The 25,218-nt window shown below is 56.4% G+C and overlaps 1 protein-coding gene across 1 annotated transcript in view; it reads right to left on the reverse strand.

Moving 5' to 3' along the window:
- Positions 1–25,218, reverse strand: part of PAPLN (papilin, proteoglycan like sulfated glycoprotein) — a 51,894-nt gene that overhangs the window by 17,200 nt on the left and 9,476 nt on the right. The window contains exons 6-21 of the mRNA XM_066343079.1: positions 19,543–19,673; positions 18,516–18,639; positions 17,936–18,016; positions 17,676–17,848; positions 17,414–17,537; positions 16,841–16,967; positions 15,210–15,417; positions 14,477–14,659; positions 13,562–13,703; positions 4,538–4,618; positions 4,114–4,369; positions 3,044–3,164; positions 2,607–2,739; positions 1,139–1,616; positions 322–459; positions 42–163 (exon numbers count right to left, since the gene is read on the reverse strand). Of these exons, the coding sequence (XP_066199176.1) occupies positions 42–163; positions 322–459; positions 1,139–1,616; positions 2,607–2,739; positions 3,044–3,164; positions 4,114–4,369; positions 4,538–4,618; positions 13,562–13,703; positions 14,477–14,659; positions 15,210–15,417; positions 16,841–16,967; positions 17,414–17,537; positions 17,676–17,848; positions 17,936–18,016; positions 18,516–18,639; positions 19,543–19,673 (2,622 nt within the window). The remainder of the gene's footprint in view (positions 1–41; positions 164–321; positions 460–1,138; positions 1,617–2,606; positions 2,740–3,043; positions 3,165–4,113; positions 4,370–4,537; positions 4,619–13,561; positions 13,704–14,476; positions 14,660–15,209; positions 15,418–16,840; positions 16,968–17,413; positions 17,538–17,675; positions 17,849–17,935; positions 18,017–18,515; positions 18,640–19,542; positions 19,674–25,218) is intronic.

The raw sequence follows: 25,218 nt of genomic DNA on the forward strand, positions 1-25,218 counted from the left end.
TGGGGTCCATGGGGACCCACAGCGGGGAGGGGGACAGACACCTGTGATGCGAAGCTGGATCTTTGGAGAGTCACGGCCTGGCCTGGCGCCGCAGCTGTAAGAGCCAGCGTCCTCTGCCTGCAGGGGGCTGATGACCAGGGAGCCGTCGGGCTGCAGCCTGTGCCTGAGCGAACAGAAAGGGGACTTGAGCTCTGGGTCCTGAGGACAATGAGGACCCCAACCCCCTCAGGCCCCAACGCTCTGACCAGAGGGGACCGGAACCCCACACTCCCTCTCCCATCCCAGAGGAAGCCAGAGGGCTGCAGGAGGGCCCCTGCACACCTGTCAGAGGAGGTGGGCCGCCCATCTTTCTGCCACCTGATGTGGGAGTCCATGGAGGTGTCGCCCGGGCAGAAGAGCCGCACCACCTGCCCCAGGGCCGCCTGCACCAGAGAGGGCTCCGAGCCCGCCAAGCTGATCCTGGAAAGGTGGGGGGTGAGGACCTGCCCTAGTGACCTGTGTGCCAGGACCAGAGACGACCCCTTCCTCAGTGCGTGTCAGCCATCCCATCACGGGCACTTGTGGGGCAGTTGGCATCACGGGAGGCCACACTCCAGCAGCCCTCCCAACCTGCCCACGGCACCGCCACCCCGACCTGTTCCTGCGGCCGCGGCAGAGGCAGCACAGGCCCCGGGAGGGGGAGGCCGGGGAGACGGCCCACGGCAGAGTCCCGTGGGGACGGAACTGCACTCCTGTTCCACTGTGTTTATAATCTTCCCAAGTCTCTCATCAGTGTGACACAGTCCCAAGAATTCTAGCAAATGGAATTGGCCTTGAACCTGTGAGACAATATCATCATTTCACAGGTGTAGAAACAGACTTGGAGAAGCTGGAGGACTTGCTAAGTCACGAAGCCCATAAGCGTTTCTAACTGCGTAGACCCGGCAAGGTCAGCTGGAGAATCCAGACACCATGTGTACTGGCCGCCTGACCCCGAAGCCTGAGCTTCCCCAGGGAGCACGGTCTCTGGGCAGGGCTGCTAGAGGATTCAAGGTAAGGGATGGGGAGGGAGGGCCAGCTGACCTCAGGGTTTCAGCTGCAACAGGCTCAGCTCCTGGCCTGGGTCCCTCTCCCCCTTCCTGGGAAAGGTGAGGCTCACCTGTAGGAGGAGCCGTGGGAGGGCGGTGCTGGCCGCCGGGCATCTCCGCCCAGTCCGGGGGTGCTGGGCCCCAGCTCCTGGCCCCAGGTCCTTTCTCCCGAGGCCTGGGTGTGGTGCTCCTCCCCCTGCCCACGTTCCCGGTCTTGCCACTGGAGGCCACCAGAAGGCAAGGGCTGTCTGTGGACTGTGGCTTCAGTCCTGTGCCGACTGGCCTGCTGCTGGCCTCCAAGACTGCTGCCACCACCCTCTCTGTGGGTGGTCTGGCCAGTGGCTCCAGGATCGGGGTGAGGGCGTGCATGTTGAGACCCCCGGCAGCTGCTCATGCACTCCTCCTCTGAGGCAAAGTTGTTGGCGTTGCCGTAGCAGCTCCCGTACCAGAAGCGGTTACACCGGCCCACGGAGGCGATGAAGTACCAGCGGGTGGTCCAGTCGGCGCAGGAGCCGAGGGCGCTGGGCAGCAGGCACCGCACGGGGTATGCTGAGGGTAAGGGTGCGTGTCACCCAGGTGGCCAGTTATAACGCTGCCCAGCAGAGCCCTGCCAAGAAGTACCCACCGTCCCTTCAGAGACAGGAGCCTGTCCCAGTCTGTGGAGCACGCCCGCCACCCTGCCCAGGCCCCTGGCCCGACCCTGCGGGCACCGTCTGTTCTCTGCCTACCCCCGCCCTGGGACCACCACAGCCTCTGCAATTAGCCCGTCCACCTTCACCCACAGAACTAGAGCCCTCCAGAAGGTCAGGCCTGGGAGCTCCCTGGACTGACTCCTTCCCACCCTCCCCATCCCTGACTAGACCCATGAAGGGCACACAGGGCCACCCAGGGCTTCTCCTTGACAAGCTCAGGAGGATAAGGACCCAGGGGCCTGTGAAGATGCTCACACTGTTCCCAGGGCCCTTTGCCAAACTCTGAACCTCCCTCCCGCCCCACCTGCCCGTTCTATCAGTCCCCTCCCCAGCACAGTCTGCTCCACCTTGCCACTTTCAGATGTGACCATGGCTGGCCCCTGCTTAAAGCCTCCTGCCGGCCCTGACCACCTGCCTGTCTGGCTTTCAACACGCCCATGTTGGTCCCCAGAAGCACACCCATGCGCCCTGTGCTCCAGCCTCAATATCTTCCCTCCAGGACTCACCCCAGGCAGGGTGGGGACTCCCTCTCCATTCCACACTGACCATCCTCCACTGTCTGTGCCTCTGAAGGGGTCTGTGACCCCAGGAAGGACAGGCCTTCCTTCGCTGTGGGATCCCCACCTACAACTCTCCCCAACCCCCCGAGCGACCTGGCGGCCCCCAGTGCAGACTGCTGGAAATGAGAGCAGTCTGGCTCTGTCCTCTGGCCTGGCACCTAGTAAGTGGTCACTGGGTACTTGTGGAAGAAATGAGCTGAGCCTAGGAAGGCTGTTGGCTTTGAGTGGGGGTGGGGTGCACAGTGGGACCAGCCTGCCCACCGGGACGAGAAAGGGCTTCCACTCACCATAGCTGGGCTGCCCCGCACAGCCTTCTCCAAAAGGGCCTGCTGCAGAGGCCACGTTGTCATAGCAACAGCCAAACTGGGAGCCCCGGCACTCACTGGGTTCACTCTGCTGGGCCTGCTGGGCCTGGGGCGCCTGGGGAGGAAGTTGGGAATCAGTCTGGCCCTTGGTGGGGGCTCTCCCGTGCCTGGAGGGGATGGCAGGAAGAGGGGGAGACTGGGAGCCACCCTGCAGAGCCCCGGCCCTGGGGGACGGTCAGCGGCTAGGAGAATGTCGGGGGAAACGCCAGCCGCAGACCGTCGCTGAAGCTGCGTGTCCCCGAGAGGGCAACCCAGGCCAGCAGGCTTCAGGGACCCCCTCCTCCAAGGCCAAAGCTGCACAGCGGCCCAGAGCAGGTCCGGGCCGGGCTCCGGCCTCGTCCAGTGAATCAGACACTTACTGTGGAGGCCGCTCCGCGCCACCCCGGCCAGCTCCCGGAGTCGGCGCTGCTGGGAGGCCTTGCGCAGCCAGCTTGATGGGGCCCCTCAGCCGCAGACACCCCGTCCGGGCAGCACCCGTACCTAGACAGACATCACAGCCCTCCCCTCACTACCCAGGGCCTTCCAGGGGCCTGAGATTCCAGCACCCCGAGGCTCCCATGCTGGGGGTGACCAGGTGAGGGTCCGAGGGGGAGACAGTGTGTCCCTGCGTGTGAGGCGAACCATTCTGCACGCCCACTCTCTACGTCTGCCAACCACACAGTGGCCAGCAGGGAGGGCAACGGGAACACAAATAAGGATTTGTTAGCAAATCCTCCACACACACGCCTACCACAAAGCCGAGGAGGGGAATGAACCTGAGCCTGCCTGATCATCAGGCTCGACGGGAGACGGGGCAGCAAGGGGGTCAGAACCCACACTTAATCTACCCCCACAAGCAGGCCATGAGGGGAACGGTGAAAGGAGGACCGGATCAGAGAGCCCTCTCTGTGCCAGGCACCGTGAGAATCGGTTCAGCCTCACAGTCACCCCAGCCAATTGCTGTCACTGTTCCCAACTCTCAGCAGAGGAAGCCAAGATCAGAGAGGTCAAGTAATTTGCCCAAGTCACCAGCACACAGCCAGTATATGGCTGAGCCGGCCCCAAAGCCTGGCTGGCCCCTGAGGGAGTAGGAGCCCGACTGAAGCTACAGCTCCACAGGTTGAGCTCTGCAGAGAAAGCAGGCCCACCCCCCCCACCCCCCACCCCCACCTGCGGCTGGGCGCAGGGGGAAGCACAGCGAGAGGGAGCAGGGTGAGGGCAGCTGGAGACGTCACGCTCCGTGGGCCCATTCCTGAGCTCAGCAACCCACCCCACCCGCCTTTCTGAGCAGAGAGGCTGCCCTGCCTGTCAAACACTACCCCCAACACACATACACACACACACACGCACGCACGCACGCATGCATACACACACACACACACACACACACACACACACACACACACACCCTCTTCTCTCTCTGACCCGGTGAAGAGGAAGAGGCACTTACCTGCTCTGCTCACAAGAGGCCCCAGGGCAGCCTTGCCACTGCGGCCCAAGGGATACCGTGTGGCCATCAGGGCAGCACCCATGGGGGCTGTGTCTGCAGTCACGGGGCCCCAAGCCAGACCACAGGGGCTGCTGGTGTGGAGATGGCTGCAGAGAAGAGGCGGGGACTGGGGCTGGCAGGTGGGGGTGCTGGTCTCCCCGGGAGTTACCCCGAGCAGAGGGTTGCTCTCGGGATGCCCACCTCTGATCTCTGGAATCTAGAAAGAAGAGGAAGCAAAAGACACATGATGTCCGCCTGGTTCCTCACCTCCTCCTCTGTGTCCAGATCAGACCCACCTCTCTCCACCCCACCCCCAAGCCGCTCACCCCACCCACAACCTCCAGCTCCAGGGCTCTGGGCTAGGGGCTTCCACCAAGCTTCTTACCCGAGGCAGGGGCCTCCCGAGGACCCAAAGACATCCAGGGGGCCCTGAGATTGGTGTGTACGTCCTGCGTGCTGGGGACTTCTGCAGGGAGCCCAGGCAGCCGGGTGGGATGCAGAGGAATGGAGGAGAGGAGTGGGCTTGCACCGTGGCGAGCCCTGACCAACACTGGCCCCCAGCCCACTGCTCAGACGGGGCCTGGGGAACCCGGGACAGCGGGCGTGACATGGGCAGTACCTGTGATTTCATAAGACACCCTTTTAAAGGTCTTTAATCACATGGAAAATACTAGTATTATTCGTTCAGCAAAAAGGAAAGCCAGATATAAAATTAGCATCTATGTTTGCTCTCAACTCCAAAAACCAAAAAGTGATACACAATTTTTTTAAATTGAGTTGATGAAAGAACAAATAATCCAATTAAAAATGAGCAAAGAGGCCCTGGCCGGTTGGCTCAGCGGTAGAGTGTCGGCCTGGCGTGCGGGGGACCCGGGTTTGATTCCTGGCCAGGGCACATACGAGAAGCGCCCATTTGCTTCTCCACCCCCCACCCCCCCTCCTTCCTCTCTGTCTCTCTCTTCCTCTCCCGCAGCCGCAGCCAAGGCTCCATTGGAGCAAAGATGGCCCGGGCGCTGGGGATGGCTCCTTGGCCTCTGCCCCAGGCGCTAGAGTGGCTCTGGTCGCGGCAGAGCTACGCCCCGGAGGGGCAGAGCATCGCCCCCTGGTGGGCAGAGCTTCGCCCCTGGTGGGCGTGCCGGGTGGATCCCGGTCGGGCGCATGCGGGAGTCTGTCTGACTGTCTCTCCCCGTTTCCAGCTTCAGAAAAAAAAAAAAATGAGCAAAGAACTTGAACAGGCATTTTTCCAAAGAAGATATACAAATGGGCTATAAGCACACGAGAAGATGTGCAACACCACTGGTCACTAAGGAAATGCTAAACAAAGACATAACGAGATACCAAAGTGGAGCCGTCACACATCGCTGGTGGGGACGTAAAACGATGCCAGCCACCAATCCCTCAGACAGTTAAACACTGGGATTACTCTACAGCCCACCGAATCCACTCCTAGGCACATACCCAAGAGAAATGAACACCTGTGTTCACATGGAGACTTGCACGTGAATGTTTACAGCAGCACTTTCAATACAGCCAAAAGGGGGGAACGGCCCTCTCCGCCCTCAGCAGATGAACGGGTGAGCAGACGGCGGTGTATCCTTATAACAATGTTATGCGTCTACAAAAAGGGCAGCGTGCTCACACACGCTACAACCTGGAGAACCTCAGCCACATCCTCGAAGGAAACCAGTCACAAGAGGTCTCCTGGTCCTTTTCTATGAGGAAACCCAAACTAAGCAAATGCAGGAGGACAGAAAGCGGATCAGGTTACTGGGGAAGGCACTAAGGTTAACAGAAAGGGATTACTCAGTGGGTGCAGGGTGCTTTAACGGGTGATGGAAATTTCTGAAACTAGGGGAAAGCTGGGAGTTGTACAGTACTATGAATACACCCAAAGACACCAAGTTGTACACTTTAAAATGTTTCACCGTATGTTGTGTGAATTTTACTTCAATAAAAAGATTCCACATTAAAAGTAGTAAGAGTCTGGCCTGTGGTGGCGCAGTGGATAAAGCATCGACCTCGAATGCTGAGGTCTCCAGTTCGAAACCCTGGGTTTGACTGGTTGGGACACATATGGGAGTTGATGCTTCCCGCTCTTACCCGCTCTTTCTCTTTCTCTCTCTAAAATGAATAAATTTTAAAAAAAAATTTTTTTTAAAGTAATTAGATTGCCCTGGCCAGGTGGCTCCATGGGTAAAGCGTTGTCCCGGCATGCCAAGGTCACAGGTTCGATCCTGGTCAGAGCACTTACGAGAAGCAACCAATGAGTGCACAGCTAGATGGAACAATTAAGTGGAACACAAGTTAACGTTACTTTCTCTCTCCCCCCCTCATTTCCCCCTTCTCTCTTTCCCTCATTCTTCCTCTCTCTCAAATCAATGGGAAAAAAATTGGATTGAAAAATGGGCAGAAAGAGACTAATGAAAAAGCAAATATAACAAAGTACTATTTGTAGAATTGAGAAGGTGAGTATACAGCTACTCACTATACAGTTCAACTTGGTTTTTATTTTTTTGTTTTTGCAAGAGAGAGACAGACAAGAGGAGAGAGAGATGAGAAGCATCAATTCTTCATTGTGGCACCTTAGTTGTTCACTGATTGCTTTCTCATATGTGCCTTGATAGGGGGGCTACAGCAGAGTGAGTGACCCCTTGTTCAAGCCAGCAACCTTGGGCTTCACGTCAGTAACCATGAGGTCATGTCTATGATCTCACACTCAAGCCAACAACCCCGTGCTCAAGCTGGCAACCTCAGGGTTTCAACCCTGGGTCCTTTGCATCCCAGGCTGACACTCTATCCACTGCCTGGTCAGGCTCTTCAACTTCTATATATTCAAAATTAAACTGATCTCATTTGCACAAGGGCCACTTAACTATGTCTTGCCTGAATAGTCAGGTTTTTTATTCTTCCCTCGAAGATCTCTGTTGTGGGTGTTGATAGTCCTATTTTCTGCTGCTTGGTTTAATATATAGTGTTTCCTTTTTTCCTCCTACCTCAATGCCCCACTCATATTTCAGGCTGGGACCTACTCCTAATTTAGAGCTCTCTTTCCCCCTTTTGCCAACTTCTATTATGAACCTACCTTTGCCACCTAGCTTAGTGTATCCCAAGGTTCTCTTTACCATGCCACAGTTGCAGAGCTCCAGGGAAAAGCAACCTGGTCTCATCTCTCCAGGCAGAGGAGAACAGAAGCTCCATCTCCACACATGCTGCAGATGGCTTTTCCAGTCTACCTGAATCATTACCAGCTAGAAGCAGCGGTCATTGGGACTTGGACGTGAGCTGCAAAGTATAGAATGGTGACAACAATTCCAGTGCCATGCGGACTTTTCCTGGATGTGGACTTTTCCTGAACTCCCGCTCCTTGTGACAGCTCCTAACAGACTGAACTGGGGTTGGGTTGCATTTTTCAGGGATTTGGCATGGTGTTGGGGCCAGCTTAGACTTGGTGAACATGTTAAGGACACTACTCTTTTATGGATTCTTGCTGTATTGGCCAAGAGTTTGCTTAAAGGCTTTAATCACTGTAAAAAAAAATAAAAGACTAGATAAAGAAGATGTGGCACATATACACCATGGTATACTATTCAGCCATAAGAAATGATGACATCGGATCACTTACAACAAAATGGTGGGATCTTGATAACATTATATGGAGTGAAATAAGTAAATCAGAAAAAAACAAGAACTGCAGGATTCCATACATTGGTGGGACATAAAAACGAGACTAAGAGACATGGACAAGAATGTGGTGGTTACAGGGGGCGGGGAAAGGGAAGGAGGGAGGGGGAGGGGTACAAAGAAAACTAGATAGAAGGTGACAGAGGACAATCTCTCTTTGGGTGATGAGTATGCAACAGAACTGAATGACAAGATAACCTGGACATATTTTCTTTGAATATATGTACCCTGATTTATTGATGTCACCCCATTAAAATAAAAATTTTTAAAAATCATGAATTATATATACCACTAGAATGTGTGAATTTTATGGTATATAATGTTTATATAATAGTTATGTAAAATATTTTCATTATAAAATAGGGAAAAATGCAAAAGGCTGAGTAAAGAAAATTAAGGCAACAGGAATTTATTTATTTATTGAAGACCCTCCAACTTTTTATTATTATTATCTATTCATTTTAGAGAGGAGAGAGAGGAGAGAGAGAGAGATAGAACAGGGGGAGGAGCAGGAAGCATCAACTCCCATATGTGCCTTGACCAAACAAGCGCAGGGTTTTGAACCGGCGACCTCAGCGTTCCAGGTCGACGCTTTATCCACTGCACCACCACAGGAATTTATTTTTATAATGATGAATAAAGTAAGACTTTTAGAACACATCCCAAATGCTCACAGTGGAAGTTTCTGAGTGCGTCATCAGTGTGTGTGTGTGTGTGTGTGAGTGTGTGCGTGTATGTGTGTGTGTGTGTTGGGATGAGGGGGTCTCTTCCTTCTATTTGTTACCATTTTTCAAATTTTCTACAATAAGCCAATTATTGCATAATAGAATAAAGCTATTTAAAAGTAAGTGAAAATTCCATTCCCATATGGACTACATCTTGCCCGGCCCCAGGGACTATTTAAGAAAGGATGATTTAGGGTTGAAAGACTCCATAATGACATAGTAAAATCTTGTTTTCATTTTATTCGCCTATCCCACCCAGGCCAACACCTCTCTCCTGACTCAAACCATCGCCTACCACGTTCTCTCAGGCCCTGCATGCAGTCCCCAGACGGCCCGGATCCCCGCCTGCTGTCCCTGTCACCTCAACGTGAGAAGCACCCTTCTGCCAAGCCCACCCTGCCTCTGGCCTCCCCTTCTGTGACGCGTCTCTTCCGTATTCTCAGGCTTCACGAGTCTAGGACCCCTTTCCACAAGCCTGCGAGGCCGGCACCTGGCCCTTCACTTCTATTGCTCTTGCTAGTGCTCGATTTCTGCAGCCTGCTCCCCACCGGCTTCCGCCATCCAGCTGTCTCCCCTTCAGTCTGACCCTCAGGCAGGTGCCCAATGTCTCCTAAATAACTGTGTCACTGCCTAGCTCCAAACCTCTGCACGGCTCCCTGGCGGCCTATCGACAAAACCTGTGCCTTCAGCCTCGCCCCCGCCCTAAAAGCACAGAGCTGGACAGACGTGTCGCCGCCCTCACACCCTGGGCTGAGGCGGAGTTACTGCGTGCTTGAAATGTGGCCAGAGTGATTGAGAAACTGACTTTTAAATTCTTTAATTAGGATTAACTTTAAATATAAATACTAATGCTTCAGCCTGACCAGGCGGTAGTGCAGTGCATAGAGTGTCGGACTGGGACGCAGAGGGCCCAGGTTCAAAACCGCAAGGTTGTCGGCTTGAGCGTGGGGTCACTGGCTTGAGCGTGGGGTTATTTCTATGATAGCCATTGGCTTGAGCCCAAATGTCACTGACTTGAAGCCCAAGATCGCTGGCTTGAGCCCAAGGTCACTGGCTTGAGCAAGGGATCACTGGCTCAGCTGGAGCCTCCCGGTGAAGGCACATATGAGAAAGCAATCAATGAACTAAGGTGCTGCAATGAAGAATTGATGCTTCTCATTTCTCTCCCTTTCTATCTGTCCCTATCTGTCCCTCTGTTTCTGTCACACACACAAAAAAAACCACTAATGCTTGATTCATTTCTGGGAAAACACCTATGTTTACAACAACTTGGGTAGTGAATCTACTCTGTCAACTGTATTGGTCACATATGCCAGTGAAATGTTAGCATCTGGATGGGCTGGGCTGTGTCAATTATATTTTGGATTCCAAAGATTTAATTTTTTTAAAAGTCTTGTGTAAAAAGAATGCAAACTATCCCATAATTTTTCTATCAATTGTATGTTTAAAATACCATGTTGGGTTAAATAAAATAATTATTAAGTATAAATTTACTTGTTTCTTTTCACTTTTTAAATGTTGCTCTCAGAATATTTTAAATGACATCTGTGTCTGGTGTTCTATTTCTATGTGCAAGCGCTGCTCTAGAGTCTAGAAAGAGGAGAAAGCAGAGGCCGCCTGGGTAAGCCCGGGTGTCCACTGGGACACCATCCCTCTGTGGGCCTCCTCCTGTGCTCCGTGGGCCCTCCTCCTCGGCATCTGCCAGTATGCCCTGCGGCATTAGCTATAGAACCGAACCACCAGAAAACATCACAATCCTCAATTCTCTCCCATCATGAACTTCTTCAAAGCTCCCAGAAATCATGCCACTGGAAAATGGTCACATATCAAATGGCATTAAAGGGGAAAAGCAGGTACAAAACAACACACACACCACAGCAAGTATGCTAAACCACTAATAGGTGAGATCAAAGGCAATTTAAGGTTCTCTACATATACTATATTTCTAATTTCTCTAGACTAACCACATGAGTATACATTATGTTTGTATTTATAAAAATCATTGTGGAGGTTATTTCTTTAACAACTCAGCCTGGCTTGAAATTCTCTCTCCATTTCCTTCCTTTCTACCATGTGAGTGCTTCTAGGGGCAGGCTCAGGGCCACCTCTTCCAGGAAGATGTCCAGGGCCCTGGGGTACTGAGTGGCTCTAGGGAGCTGGGCTCATAGGAGCCTGAGGATCCTCCTCGTACATCACAGGGGCCAGGCCGAGGTGCCCAGGAGCCTGGCCCAGGGCCCCCACACAGCCTCACCACCACCACGGCCAGCTCTCTGCTTCTGGAGCACTGTGTGTTCGGGCATTGTGCCAGGTGACTCATCACAAGCCTGGAAAGTCACGCTTACTAAGCCCACTGCACGGAGGGGGAAACCAGGAATCAGAGAGGAGAGGCAGTTCCCCGGGCCACACGGCTGGCTGGCAATGGAGTGGAGATTTGAACCCAGCCCGGGTGCACTGTTGACTCCAGACCACTGGTTCTTATGTATCCTGCCATGTGCCTCCATCGGAATCCTACCACTGCCCGTCACGGCCCACAGGGCCCCCGTCACATCCCGCAGGGCCCCCGTCACATCCCGCAGGGACCCCGTCACAGCCCGCAGGGCCCCCGTCACAGCCCGCAGGGCCCCCGTCACATCCCACAGGGCCCCCGTCACATCCCACAGGGCCCCCGTCACATCCCGCAGGGCCCCCGTCACAGCCCGCAGGGCCCCCGTCACATCCCACAGGGCCCCCGTCACATCCCACAGGGCCCCCGTCACATCCCGCAGGGCCCCCGTCACAGCCCGCAGGGCCCCCGTCACATCCCACAGGGCCCCCGTCACATCCCACAGGGCCCCCGTCACAGCCCGCAGGGCCCCCGTCACAGCCCGCAGGGCCCCCGTCACATCCCACAGGGCCCCCGTCACATCCCGCAGGGCCCCCGTCACAGCCCGCAGGGCCCCCGTCACAGCCCGCAGGGCCCCCGTCACAGCCCGCAGGGCCCCCGTCACATCCCACAGGGCCCCCGTCACATCCCACAGGGCCCCCATCACATCCCACAGGGCCCCCATCACATCCCACAGGGCCCCCATCACGGCCCACAGGGTCCCCATCACGGCCCACAGGGCCCCCGATCACGACTGGCCCCCCATCACATCCCACAGGGCCCCCATCACATCCCACAGGGCCCCCATCACGGCCCACAGGGCCCCCCATCATGACTCACAGGGCCCCCATCACATCCCACAGGGCCCCCATCACATCCCACAGGGCCCCCATCACATCCCACAGGGCCCCCATCACATCCCACAGGACCCCATCACAGCCCACAGGGCCCCCATCACATCCCACAGGGCCCCCATCACATCCCACAGGGCCCCCATCACATCCCACAGGGCCCCCATCACGGCCCACAGGGTCCCCATCACGGCCCACAGGGCCCCCGATCACGACTGGCCCCCCATCACATCCCACAGGGCCCCCATCACATCCCACAGGGCCCCCATCACGGCCCACAGGGCCCCCCATCATGACTCACATGGTCCCCATCACAGCCCACAGGGTCCCCATCACATCCCACAGGGTCCCCATCACATCCCACAGGGCGCCCATCACATCCCACAGGGCCCCCATCACATCCCACCGGGCCCCCATCACATCCCACAGGACCCCATCACAGCCCACAGGGCCCCCATCACATCCCACAGGGCCCCCATCACATCCCACAGGGCCCCCATCACATCCCACAGGGCCCCCGTCACATCCCACAGGGCCCCCATCACATCCCACAGGGCCCCCATCACATCCCACAGGGCGCCCATCACGGCCCACAGGGTCCCCATCACATCCCACAGGGCCCCCATCACGCCCACAGGGCCCCCATCACAGCCCACAGGGCCCCCATCACAGCCCACAGGGTCCCCATCACATCCCACAGGGCCCCCATCACATCCCACAGGGCCCCCATCACAGCCCACAGGGCCCCCCATCACATCCCACAGGGCCCCCATCACGGCCCACAGGGCCCCCATCACGGCCCACAGGGTCCCCATCACGGCCCACAGGGCCCCCATCACGGCCCACAGGGTCCCCATCACATCCCACAGGGCCCCCATCACATCCCACAGGGTCCCCATCACAGCCCACAGGGCCCCCATCATGACTCACAGGGCCCCCATCACGACTCACAGGGCCCCCATCACGGCCCACAGGGTCCCCCATCTCGGCCCACAGGCCCTCCATCACATCCCACAGGGCCCCCATCACAGCTCACAGGGCCCCCATCACGACTCACAGGGCCCCCATCACATCCCACAGGGCCCCCATCACAGCCCACAGGGCCCCCATCACAGCCCACAGGGCCCCCATCACATCCCACAGGGCGCCCATCACGGCCCACAGGGCCCCAATCACTGGTACGTCAGGGCTGAAGACACCTCGCTGCAGAACCTGCAGGCCAGCCCCGCACCCCAGCCCAGCCCACACCTTCCCTCCGTGTCACATCCTCAACCACGCAAGTGCTGGCCTCTGTGCCCTTCCTCCCGCAGCACCTCATGCCTGGGACACCCCCTTTCCCAGCGGGGATGGGGGCGGGGGCAAGGAGACAGAGCAGGGGCAGTGTGTAAGGACCATCTTTCCTGGACCACCGCCCCCTCTGCATGCAGTCACTGTCATTCAACAGACACTCACTGAGTATCACCCGCTAGCAAAGTCCTGTGGGGTGGTGGGGGGCGAGGGGACCACCCTCAAGAAGTTTACAACTAGTAGCCCTCACAAGCCACATACAAGCACTGCAGCACAGGGCAGCTAGCCTACGGTGAGCGCAGTACAGTGAGCGGTGGCGCTGGGCTGAGGGGTGCTGCCCCTGAGGGAGAGAACGGGGCTCGTGAGGCTGCAGAGATGTGGGAGGAGAGCCTTCCAGATGGCTGACCCCGCACAAGGCCGAGGCAGACCCTGCAGGCGCAGTTTACAGCGGGGCAAAGAGGTCTGTCTGCCCAGGCCCCTAGGCTCCACCCCCTCGTCCTTACCGGGAGGAAGATGGCAGGGCTGCGTGTTACAGTGCTCCACATCTGCAGGCTTCCACGGCTGCAGGCTCCTGCAGTGGCTGGGTGGCCCAATGGCACAGACGACCTGACGTCTCCGGGTGCCTGAGCCGCAGCTCTTGGAGCACTAGGGCCCACGGGGTGGAGAGAGAGAACCCCACACATAGACAGAGAGCTACGTGCATGGGAGCAAGCCCCTGAGGGTGCAGGTGGGGAGGAGGGTACCCGCGAGGGAGGGAGGGAGGGAGGGAGGGAGGGAGGGAGGGAGGGAGGGAGAGGAGGAAAGAGAGAGGGAAGGAGGGAAGGAGGGAAGAGGGAGGGAAGAAGGGAGGAAGGGAGGGAGGGAGGGAGGGAGAGAAGAGAGAGGGAAGGAGGGAGGGAAGGAGGGAAGGAGGGAGGGAAGGAGGAAAGGAGGGAGGGGAGGAAAGAGGGAGGGAGGAGGGAAGGAGGGAGGAAGGGAGAGAGGGAAGGAAGGAGGGAGGGAGGCAGGCAGGGAGGGAGGGAGAAGAGGAAAGAGAGAGGGAAGGAGGGAAGGAGGGAAGAGGGAGGGAAGGAGGGAAGGAGGGAAGAGGGAGGGAAGGAGGGAAGGAGGGAGGGGGAGAAAGAGGGAGAGAGGAGGGAAGGAGGGAGGAAGGGAGGGAAAGAGGGAAGGAAGGAGGGAGGGAGGCAGGGAGGGAGACAGGGAAGGAGGGAGGGAGAGAGGAGGGAAGGAGGGAGGAAGGGAGGGAAAGAGGGAAGGAAGGAAGGAGGGAGGAAGGCAGGGAGGGAGGGGGAAGGTGCCTGATGACGCACATCAGGCGCAAGGAGGGCCTGTGTGCAGAGATTTGCCAGAGACCCAGGGACCAAGGCAGCAGGTATTGGTGGGGCTCCTGGGGGGAGGTGGGGGTGGCAAGTACTCACTAGACCCCAGGCGCCTACGTTCCAGGCCTGGTCACTGACGGGGGGACAGTCATCACGCACACAGGGCTCAGTGAGAGGCGGCTGGTCCTCCACAGAGCATGCTGTGGCAAGCAGCAGAGACGCCCCGTCACCCCGGCAAGTGACGCTCCTCCTCCGGACCCCGGCTCCGCAGCTGACAGAACACTGTGAGGACCAGGCCGTCAGCAGGAGCTTGTCCTCCCCAGAGAATCCATGCTGGATCACAGAGCTGGAGCCCCAGCCCAGCATGAGGGGTAGACAGCATCCTACTGCCCACATCCCGCTCCCTGGCTCAGAGAGGCTGAGTCACTGCCCTGAGGTCACACAGTCTGAACCACAGTTACCGACACCAGGCTGCGGTGCGCTTCCCACCTTCCCTCGTCTGTAACTTGGACACGCAGGTGTTGGAAGTCATGACTGACAGCCCCAGACAGTGCGAGCCCCTCCCTTGCCCCCAAACAACATGTTCCGCTGCTTCTCCCTGCCAAGCCCAAGCCTCTCCGGCCCTGCCTGGGACCCTAGAGGAGGCGACACAGGAGCAGGAGTCCAAGCACCTGCTCCTTGTCCCGGTCTTGGCCACAGCTCCCAAGCCCACCCACCCAGCGGGTCACTTTATCTCCCAGGGTCTGTTTCTATGGCAAAGGAATCAGCTCCCAGCCCTGCCCCAGGCCCAAGGCCCAGGCGGATCCCCCCTGCGACTGCTGGCCGGCCTCACCTCTCCCCAGGGCTCCTCTCTCCAGGCCGCACAGCGCTGCAGGCCGCACGCCTGCGAGGTCGGGGGTTTCCCAGGCAGGCCTGCGCACCGGGCCTCCTCCACAGCCTCCTGGACGCCAGCCCCATCGGACCAGACGCAGTAGACAGAACGGGACTGGGAGCCGCCTCCGCAGGAGGCCGAGCAGGGTGTCCAGGGCCCGGCCTTCCAGCTGGCAGGGAGCAGGAGTCAGTAAGGCTGGCCCCACAAGCAGCGGGGGCCGAGCCCAGACCCAAAGAGCACCAGCTCCCACACACTGGGGACCCCCCACCTGGCCCATCCTCTGACCGTCTGAGCCTGTGCAGCTGGGTGAGGGGCAAAGAGCGCTCCAGAGGCCAGGCCCTCCTCGCCACCTGCCCCCACCAGGCGCTGGCCCTGCACACGCTGCCTCCCTCTCAACCCTCCTGTCCTCACTCAGCGGCCCCTCTCCTTCTCACCAGGGCCCTGGCACCTCCAGCCAGACTCCATTCCCTCCGGGTCCTACCTTAGTTGGGGGCATCTGTCAAAGGGGCCATGCTCACCCACATGTGAAGTGGCCTGGAGTGGCCCTGCCTGGCCCTGGGGCACAAGGACCCAGAGGACAGGGCAGCCCACAGCATACGTGCAAAGCCAGGCCCACCACCATCCCAGGAGGCCAGCTGCCACCAAGGCCAGGAGGGTGGAAGGGCTGTACCAGCCACAGGGAGCCTGTGGCCAGCAGAGCACCTGTCCCTGCACACACGCTGGGCCCCAGCCGGGCACCACTTCCAGGCTGGTGCAGGTAAGAGAGTCTCTGTGCCGAACAGGCATTGCAGACGTCCGCAGGCCCTTTGGCCCGATCCCTGGCCTGCTCCTGGGCATCTGCTGAGCCAAGTGCCCTGCGGGCTCAGACAGATGGGCCCTCCATACCTTCTACAGCCCTCCTGCCACCAGCCTGGACGTCTAGGCACTGTTTGTGCATTCAAGAGTGGACAGAAGCCCTAGCCAGTTGGCTCAGTGGTAGAGCGTCGGCCTGGCGTGCAGGAGTCCCGGGTTCGATTCCCGGCCAGGGCACACAGGAGAAGCACCCATCTGCTTCTCCACCCCTCCCCCTCTCCTTCCTCTCTGTCTCTCTCTTCCCCTCCCGCAGCCAAGGCTCCATTGGAGCAAAGATGGCCCAGGTGCTGAGGATGGCTCTGTGGCCTCTGCCTCAGGCGCTAGAATGGCTCTGGTTGCAACAGAGCAACGCCCCAGATGGGCAGAGCATCGCCCCCTGGTGGGCATGCCGGGTGGATCCCGGTCGGGCACATGAGGGAGTCTGTCTGACTGCCTCCCTGTTTCCAACTTCAGAAAAATACAAAAACAACAACAACAACAACAACAAGAAAATGCCCACCAAAAAAAAAAAAAAGGAGGAAGAGTGGACAGAAGAGCCCTGGGCCTGTGTTCAGGCCCCTCAACAGCCTCCCCAAATGACAGCTGCCTCTGCCCCCACTCCAGCCACATCTGTGGCGAGCCCTGGGCCACCCGGCCACCCTACCCCTTTGCTCAACACCTAATCAGCGTAGGCACCCCAATCCCTGCCATCCAAGTGCCTGGGACCCACCCTGGGTAGAGGGGACCGGCAAGGGCCTCACCGCATGGTCTGCGGGCAGGGGTGAAGGCTGCAAGGGCGGAGGCTGGCCGGCCGCGGTTGGTGCTGGCACATGTGGTCAGGGTGGACTTCACTGTCGATGGTGCAGAACACGGGGCGGGACTGCTGACCTGCAGAGGCCCGGCCACAGGGGCGGCTGGGAGTCAACAGGCACCAAGCGCCCTCTCGGGGCCAGGCACCGTCTGGTCATCCTGATTAGCCTCAAATGACCCCCTGGGGTAAGTGCCATCATCACCTCCAACTTACAGATGAGGAAACTGAGGCTCAGAGTTTTATCTGTGAGTGACCAAGCCCCGCTTTGACAGCTGGTCATCGGCTCCCGGCTTGGCCTCTACTGCCAATGGAGTACCTTCCTCTGTGAGAGGCCACGGCCTCAGGGAAGCCCCCTCTGGTTCTCCTAGCTTAGGTGGGGGTCCTTTATGGCGTTCCCCAAACCCTGGGTTTCCCCAAGGTGACCCGCCTGACACGCGCTGTCTCACGTACTTGTCCACCTCCCCCGCAGGGCTGGGTGTCCCGGGGAGGGGACCGCCCGCACACACGGGGCCGCAGCCCTCACCTCCGCCACACTCGGCACTGCAGTCACTCCACGAGCCGTGGCCCCAGCCGAAGCCGGGCCGGAGGGTGCTCAGGGGCAGGCGGTACTCGTAGCGCACCCCGGGGTTGGACTCCTGGCTGATGAGCTGCACAGGGGGGTCCTCACTGAGGCCTGTCGCCAACCGCTCCCCCCACCACCACCTTCCCACAGCCCTCCTGCCACGGGTCCCTGGGGACCAGGTGCCCCCTGCACCCCAGAGGCCTCTCCTGCCAGCCCTGCTCACCTCGATGACCAGGGGCTCCGACGTGGGGCCGCGGGCGTGCAGCCGCTCCGGGGCCAGGTCCCCCTGGGCCCCGCGCTCATAGTGCAGGACGGTGCTGGCCACGGGCAGGGCGTGGGCGGCCTCGATGGTCCAGTGCCCGTTGAGGTAGTAGTCACCCCGGATGCTCTTCACCGCTGTGCAGGGCGAGCCCCCTGTCAGCTGCCAGGGCTGCCAGCTTCCCTGCCACCACCCCAGCCCCCCGGGACCCAAACTGTCCTCACCCAGGAAATTCCTGCTGGCAGCCACCTCCTCGATGCGGACACTGGTGGCCCCCACGGGAACTACGAGGATCTGGTTGTAGCCTGGGGAAACGGAGAGACTCTGGGTCCACTCGGGCATAGGGAGGAGCGGGCCCTGAGGATGCCAGGTGCCCGGCAGCACAGACAGCGTCCGGGAAGGGCAGGTAGGGGACAGCAGGGCCGGCGGCCTGGGAAAGAGGGCTCTTGAAAAGAAACCGCTCTACAAAGGCCAGACGCGTGGGCAGGCTCAGCACCCAACCGGAGTCGGGAGGGGACAGGTGGGGAAGGGACGGGGAGGGGCACGTGGGTGGCAGCAGTCTGAGATTAATTACACTGGATGAGTGGGCAGAAGTCACAACTCTTAACGGGTCCACGGGCTCCAGGGGAGCAGTCTGGCCTCCACCCTGAGCCATGACCTCAGGCCTTTCAGGGATGACCCGAGCGACAGATCAGACCCCCTTGGGACTATGAGGGGGACTCAGCCAGGGCAGGAGACAGACAAGGACAGGACAGGCAACAGACCCTTGTCTCAACTGCCTGGGCACCTCTGGAAGCCTCCCACCTCTGCTGAGGTGATTGGCATCAAAGGTGCCGGTGACAGGATAGCAGGCTGTGCCATCGCCGCCACACTGCAGACACTCGTCCTCCTGCTTTGACGAATCAAGGGTGTGGTCACAGCCGACAACCTGCCAGGCAGAGAAGAGGGGGAGACGGGGAGGCCGCAGGGGTCACGGGCACGGCGGCATTCGAACCCTGGCTGCCTGGCCAGGTCGGGAAAGAGCAGCGACTACACTTGACCTTCGAACAACGTGGGTTGGAAGAGTGCGGGTCTACTTCTATGTGGATTTTGTTCAGTAGCTCTACTGGAAAATTTTTTGGAGATTTGCAAGAATCTGAAAAACACTCCCAGATAAACCAGGAAGCCTAGAAACACCCCAGGCTGAGTAAACCTCGGGCTTGGCCCGGGGCTGACAACCGCCTCCGCTGCCTGCTCAGCGCCCACCTCCCCTTCGCTAGCACTAACCCCTCATTTTCCTTTGGGGACCGCCTCTCTCCCACAGTTTGGACAGGGCTCCCCAACAGTGGGTTTGGGCAAACCCGTGGGCTGTAAGCCTTGCTCAGAGAGAGTGACTGAGGAGAGCTCCAGGCTAAGACCAAGCAGAGGCAACCCAGGTTGCTGAAACTCCTGGGAACGGGGCACCCTCCCCCAGGGAGTGGCCAGCTGGGGCGGCTGAAGCCTGGAGCTCTTGCGGCCATCTTCCCCTCACAGGAGGCACTGCCTGGCCCCGCCGCTGAGCCACAGGAGAGGGAGGCCGGAGGCGGCCAGAAGCGGTGCTCCTACACCTGCAGCCGGCCAACCCATCCCTGATGGCCTTTTCTAAAGTCAGTTTTAGTTGGGTCTGTCACTTGCCATCTCGAGGGGCTAGAGTTTTCAAAGGGCAAAGGTGAACGGGTCCTAGGGCAGCTGTGATGAAAGGCAGCTTAGAAGCTAGTCTTGAGAAGACATCAAGCTCACGAGGGCCGCTGACCCGGCTGGCGCAGGGGCTGGGGGCGCAGGGGCCGGGGGGCGCAGGGTGGGGGCCCCTCACCCGGCAGACGCCGTCCACGCAGACGTCCCGCTTGCCAGGCTCACAGGGCGTCCCGTCCACCACGGCCTCCCTGTGCTTGTAGTAGAAGCTCTCGCCCTTGGGGATGCAGGTCAGCTCACACTTGTTTGGGGCTGGGGCAGACAGAAGGGGAGAGCTGAGGTGCTCGTGAGGTTCGAGGCTTATCCAAGCCTCGGTGGAACGTGGGCAGGCAGGGCATACAAACGGGGGGGGGGTGAAAGCCCTTGCAGCAGCACCCCCACCCCATCAAGTGGTTCAGAGTCCCACCCCCGTCCCAGGGAGAGGGGATGTTCTCCATGAAACTGCTGCATCTTTGGAGCTCAAGTCCAAAGGAAATCCCAGAATGAGGAAAAAACTAGACCCTCAAAGAGGTCTATCTCAGCATTCTCTATGATAACCCAAGTGTTAACAGTGACTCTTTAAGTAAATGATCTATCTATATAGAATGTTAACAATGCCGTTAAAAAAAATTATAAAGACTAGGCCCTGGCCGGGTAGCTCAGTTGGTTAAGAGCATCACCTGAATGTGCAGAGGTTGTAGGTTTGATCCCTGGTCAGAGCACATACAAGAATCAACCATCTTGACTCCGCTCAAGATGGCAGCGTAGGTACAGAGGGTACTCGCAATCTCCCACAACCACATCAAAATCACAACTAAACTACAGAACCACCATCATTCAGAACTGCCTGTAATCCGGCTGAATGGAAGTCCTACAAGTAGGGAATTACAGAAGAAGCCACCCCATGACTGGCAGGAAAGGTGGAGATGCCGGACGTGCTGGTCCCACACCCACACGTACTGGTTTAAAACTGGGAGGGACATCTCAGCTGTGAAGGTTCCTCCCAAAGAGGGGTCTCAGCCCCACACTAGGCCCCCAGCCCAGGGTTTTGGTGCCGGGAAGAGAAGTCCCCATACTTCCGGCTGTGAAAAGCAGTGGGGACTGAGGCGGAGGGAGCCAGAGGGCTGCGGGAGCCCTGGGCAGCGCCTCCTGGGGGCTTGTGCACAGACTCAGTGGGGCTCACCCCCTCTGGGCGCCAGCACTGGGCAGCAGCTTGAAAGATGTGCGGGGAGGAACTGGGTTGTTGGGCATCAGGACAATAGCTGGAGGGTAGCTTTCTGCCAAACAAGAGTGCTGGCAGAGGCCACCGTTCCTTTTCTGAGATACCCCCACCCCTCAAACACACACACCCAGAGCCAGCAGGCAAGTGCCTTATCTGAGTTTCCACCAACCTGGCTCACACTGTCTGCCCAGCGAGGTGATTCCCTGAGACCCCGCCCACCCAATTTATGCCCCCACACCCCAAGCTGTTTTCAGTGTTTTTCCACACAGCCTGTCTTGGCTCATGCTTTGGACTTTCCTAAAATCTCTCAAACAAGCAGCATCTGGCCTCTTCACACCCTACACCTCTTGCTAAGTGGCCCCGGGCCTGGCACTAGCGGCAGCTGGCCTTGGTTCACACAGCTTCCTCTCCTGAGCTCCTCCCAGCCCAGCACAGGTAGCAGCCATCTGCATCTCCTTAGCTTGTGTGGGTGATGTCAGCAGTGACTGTCCTTGAAACTCCTGGGAGGCCCCAGAGTCAGTGCACCTGGTGGTCAGCTTTAAACCACACCAGAGAACAACTCTACCATCTCCACAAGTGACACGCCCCAGGGGCAGATACGGTGAGCACCAAAGCCCCACGGAAGCAAGTCCTGCTCCACAGGGTCAGCTCCTGAACAGCAGCTCCTCCACTCTTCTCACAGCCAGGCCTTGCAGCGGATCAGCCTGGGGGTCAACTCCTCCCAGTGACGCCAACAACAAATGAGGCTCAACTCCAACAGGACAGTGCAGACATCCCACACAGGGGAGCACCTGGAGCACCCAGCTCGGGTGACGGGGAGGCTGTGCCACTGGGCCCTACCGGACACCTCCTACACAAGGCCACGCTGCCAAGTCTGGGAGACACAGAAGCTCTACTTAATACCTAGAAACAAAAACAGGGAAGCAGCCAGAAAGAAGAGACAGAAAAACATGTCCCAAATGAAAGAACAGGAGAAATCTCCAGAGAAAGAACTAAACAAAATGGAGGCAAACTAACAGATACAGAGTTCAAAACTATGGCTATAAGGATGCTCAAGGAACTTAGTGAGAACTTCAACAAAGACATACTAAGCATAGAAAAGGACACAGAGCCTGACCAGTGGTGGCGCAGTGGATAGGGTATTGACCTGGAATGCTGAGGTCACCAGTTCAAAACCCCGGGCTTGCCCAGTCAAGGCACACACAACAAACAAACAATGAACAACTAAAGTGAAGCAACTATGAGTTGATAATTCTCATTCTCCCTCATCCTCTCCTTTATGTAAAATCAATAATAAAATCTTTTAAAAAAAAGGACATAGAAACCATAAAAAAGAACCAGCGAGAAATGAAAGATACACCAACTAAAATGAAGAATAATTTACAGGGAATCAACAACAGTAGAGTATATATCAAGCCAAGAATCGAATCAGCGATCTGGAATATAAGAAAGCAAAAAACACCCAATCAGAACAGCAAAAAGAAAAAAGAATCAAAAAAAATTTGAGGATAGTACAAAGAGCCTCTGGGACACCTTCAGGCATTCCAACATTCACATCATGGGGGTGCAGGAAGGAGAACAGAGAGAGCAAGAAATTGAAAACCTATTTGAAAAAATAATGACAGAAAACTTCCCTAACATGGTGAAGGAAATAGACATACAAGTCCAGAAAGTACAGAGTCCCACACCAAGACACATCATAATTTTTTAAATTTTATTTTACCCATTTTAGAGGGGTGGGGGGAGAGAAAGAGAGAGGAGAGAAAGGGGGAGGAGCAGGAAGCATCAACTCCCATGTGTGCCTTAACCAGGCAAGCCCAGGGTTTTGTACTAGCAATCTGTGTTCCAGGTCGAAGCTTTATCCACTGTGCCACCACAGGCCAGGCAAGCACATCATAATTAAAATGCAAAAGTTAAAGACAAAGAAAGAATATTAAAAGCAGCAAGAGTAAAGCAGTTACTTAGAAGGGTGCTCCCATAAGACTGTCAGTTGATTTTTCAACAGAAACTTTGCAGGCCAGAAGGGAGTGGCAAGAAATATTCAAAGTGATGAAAAGTACCTACAACCAAGATTACTCTACCCAGCAAAGCTATCATTTGGAATTGAAGGACATATAATGAGCTTCCCAGATAGAAAAGCTAAAGGACTTCATCACTACCAAACCAGTATTATAGGACACGCTAAAGGGTCTTCTTTAGCCTGACCAACAGTGGCACAAAGGATAGAGCATTGACCTGGGACACTAAGGTCCCAGGTTTGAAACCCCGAGGTTGCCGGCTTGAGTGCAGGCTCATCTGGCTTGAGTGCAGGCTTGGCAGCTTGAGCATGGGATCATTGAAATGATTCCATGGTTGCTGGCTTGAGCCCAAAGATCGCTGGCTTGAGCAAGGGGTCACAGGCTTGGCTTGAGCCCTCTGGTCAAGGCATACAGAAGAAGCAATCAGTAAACAACTGAAGTGACACAACTCTGAGTTGATGCTTCTCATCTCACTCCCTTCCTCGCTCTCACTCTCTTGCTAAAATAAGGGGGAGTTCTTTAAGAAGAAAAATAAAGATAAAAAAAATGAAAAATTGCCTGACCAGGTGGTGGTGCAGTGGATAGAGCGTCAGACTGGGATGCAGAGGACCCGGGCCCGAGACCCCGAGGTCGCCAGCTTGAGTGCGGGCTCATCTGGTTTGAGGAAAAGCCCACCAGCTTGAACCCAAGGTCGCTGGCTCCAGCAAGGGGTTACTCGGTCTGCTGAAGGCCCGTGGTCAAGGCACATATGAGAAAGCAATCAATGAACAACTAAGGTGTTGCAATGCACAATGAAAAACTAATGATTGATGCTTCTCATCTCTCTCCGTTCCTATCTGTCTGTCCCTGTCTATCCCTCTCTCACTCTCTGTCTCTGTAAAAAAATAAATAAATAAATGAATAAAATATGAACAATAAAACAGCAATAAATACTTAAATATCAATAATAGAATTTAAAAAAACAAAATAAAGGAACAAGCAAAACAGAAAGAGTCTCATAGATACAGAGAACACTTTGACCATTGCCAGCTGGGAGGGCGTTGGGTTGGAAGAAGGGGTGATGAGATTAGGAGGTATGGATTGGCTGCTGCAGAAGTCATGGGATGGATGTGGGATGCAGCACGGGGAAACTGGCCAATAATATTCTGGTGGCTGTGTATGGTGTCAGAGGTGTACAAGATTTATCAGGATGATCACTCAGTAAGTTATATAATGTCCAATCACTGGGTCATACACATGAAACTAGTATAATATTGTATGTCAACTGTAAGTGAAAAATAAAAATTGATTTTAAAAAAGTTAAAATAGGCCTTGGCCTGTTGGTAGAGTGTTGGCCCGGCATGTGGATGTCCCAGGTTTGATTCCTGGTCAGGGCACACAGGAGAAGTGACCACCTGCTTCTCCACCCCTCCCCCATCAATACTACCCCGTCCCCCGCAGCCATGGCTAGATTGGTTCAAGTGAGTTGGCCTTGGGCACTTAGGACGGCTCCATGGTCTTTGCCTCAGGCGCTAAAAAAATGGTTCTGGTTGCTGGAGCAATGATCCCAGATGGGTAGAGCATCGCCCCGTAGTGGGCTTGCCAGGTGGATCCTGGTCAGGATGCACGCAGGAGTCTGTCTCTCTGCCTCTCCCCCTCTCATAAAATTAAAATAAATAAATAAGTTAAAATAAAGAATCAGCTAATTAATGAATGAAACAACAAATCAATGTTTCTTTCTCTCCCTTCTCTCTCTAAAAATCAATAAAATTTTTTTAAAAATCATGAAGACTATACAGTAATATGGGAGGATGCTTATAACAGAATGCAGAATAGTACTCTGTCATAATTACAGATATATAAAATAGAGAGAAAATAATGTGAAAAAAGCCAGAATGAAATGCTAGCAGGGATCCTAAGAAAGAGGTGGGGTTAAAATAATTTTTTTTCTTTTTTTTTTTCTGTATTTTTCTGAAGTGAGAAGCAGGGAGGCAGAGAGACAGACTCCCACATGCGCCTGACCGGGATCCACCCGGCAAGCCCTCAAGTGGCTATGCTCTGCCCATCTGGGCCGTTGTTCTATTGCAACCAGAGTCATTCTAGCACCTGAGGCAGAGGCCATGGAGCCGTCCTCAGCACCCGGGCCAACTTTGTTCCAATGGAGCCTTGGCTGCGGGAGGGGAAGAGAGAGACAGAGAGGAAGGAGAGGGGGAGGGGTGGAGAAGCAGATGGGCGCTTCTCCTGTGTGCCCTGACCAGAAATTGAACCTGGGACTTCCACACACCAGGCCAAAGCCCTACCACTGAACCAGCCAGCCAGGGCTAATTTTTTCTTTTTTAATTTTTATTTTCCTTTTTTTTTTAGAGAGAGAAACATCAACTTACTGTTCCACTTACTTGTGTCACTGATTGTTTCTCATATGTGCCCTGACTGGGGCTCAAACTGGTGACTTCAGGGATTGAGCTAGTGCCCTCAGGATCTAGCCAGTGCTCTCAGGATCAAGCTGGCAACCCTGGGCTCGGGCCAGTGACCTCAGTGCTGCAGGACAATGCTTTATCCACTGCACCACTGGCCAGGGTTCAAATAATTTTTTTTTTAT

Source organism: Saccopteryx leptura, chromosome 6 (assembly GCF_036850995.1).
Source record: "Saccopteryx leptura isolate mSacLep1 chromosome 6, mSacLep1_pri_phased_curated, whole genome shotgun sequence".
Lineage (NCBI taxonomy): Eukaryota > Metazoa > Chordata > Mammalia > Chiroptera > Emballonuridae > Saccopteryx > Saccopteryx leptura.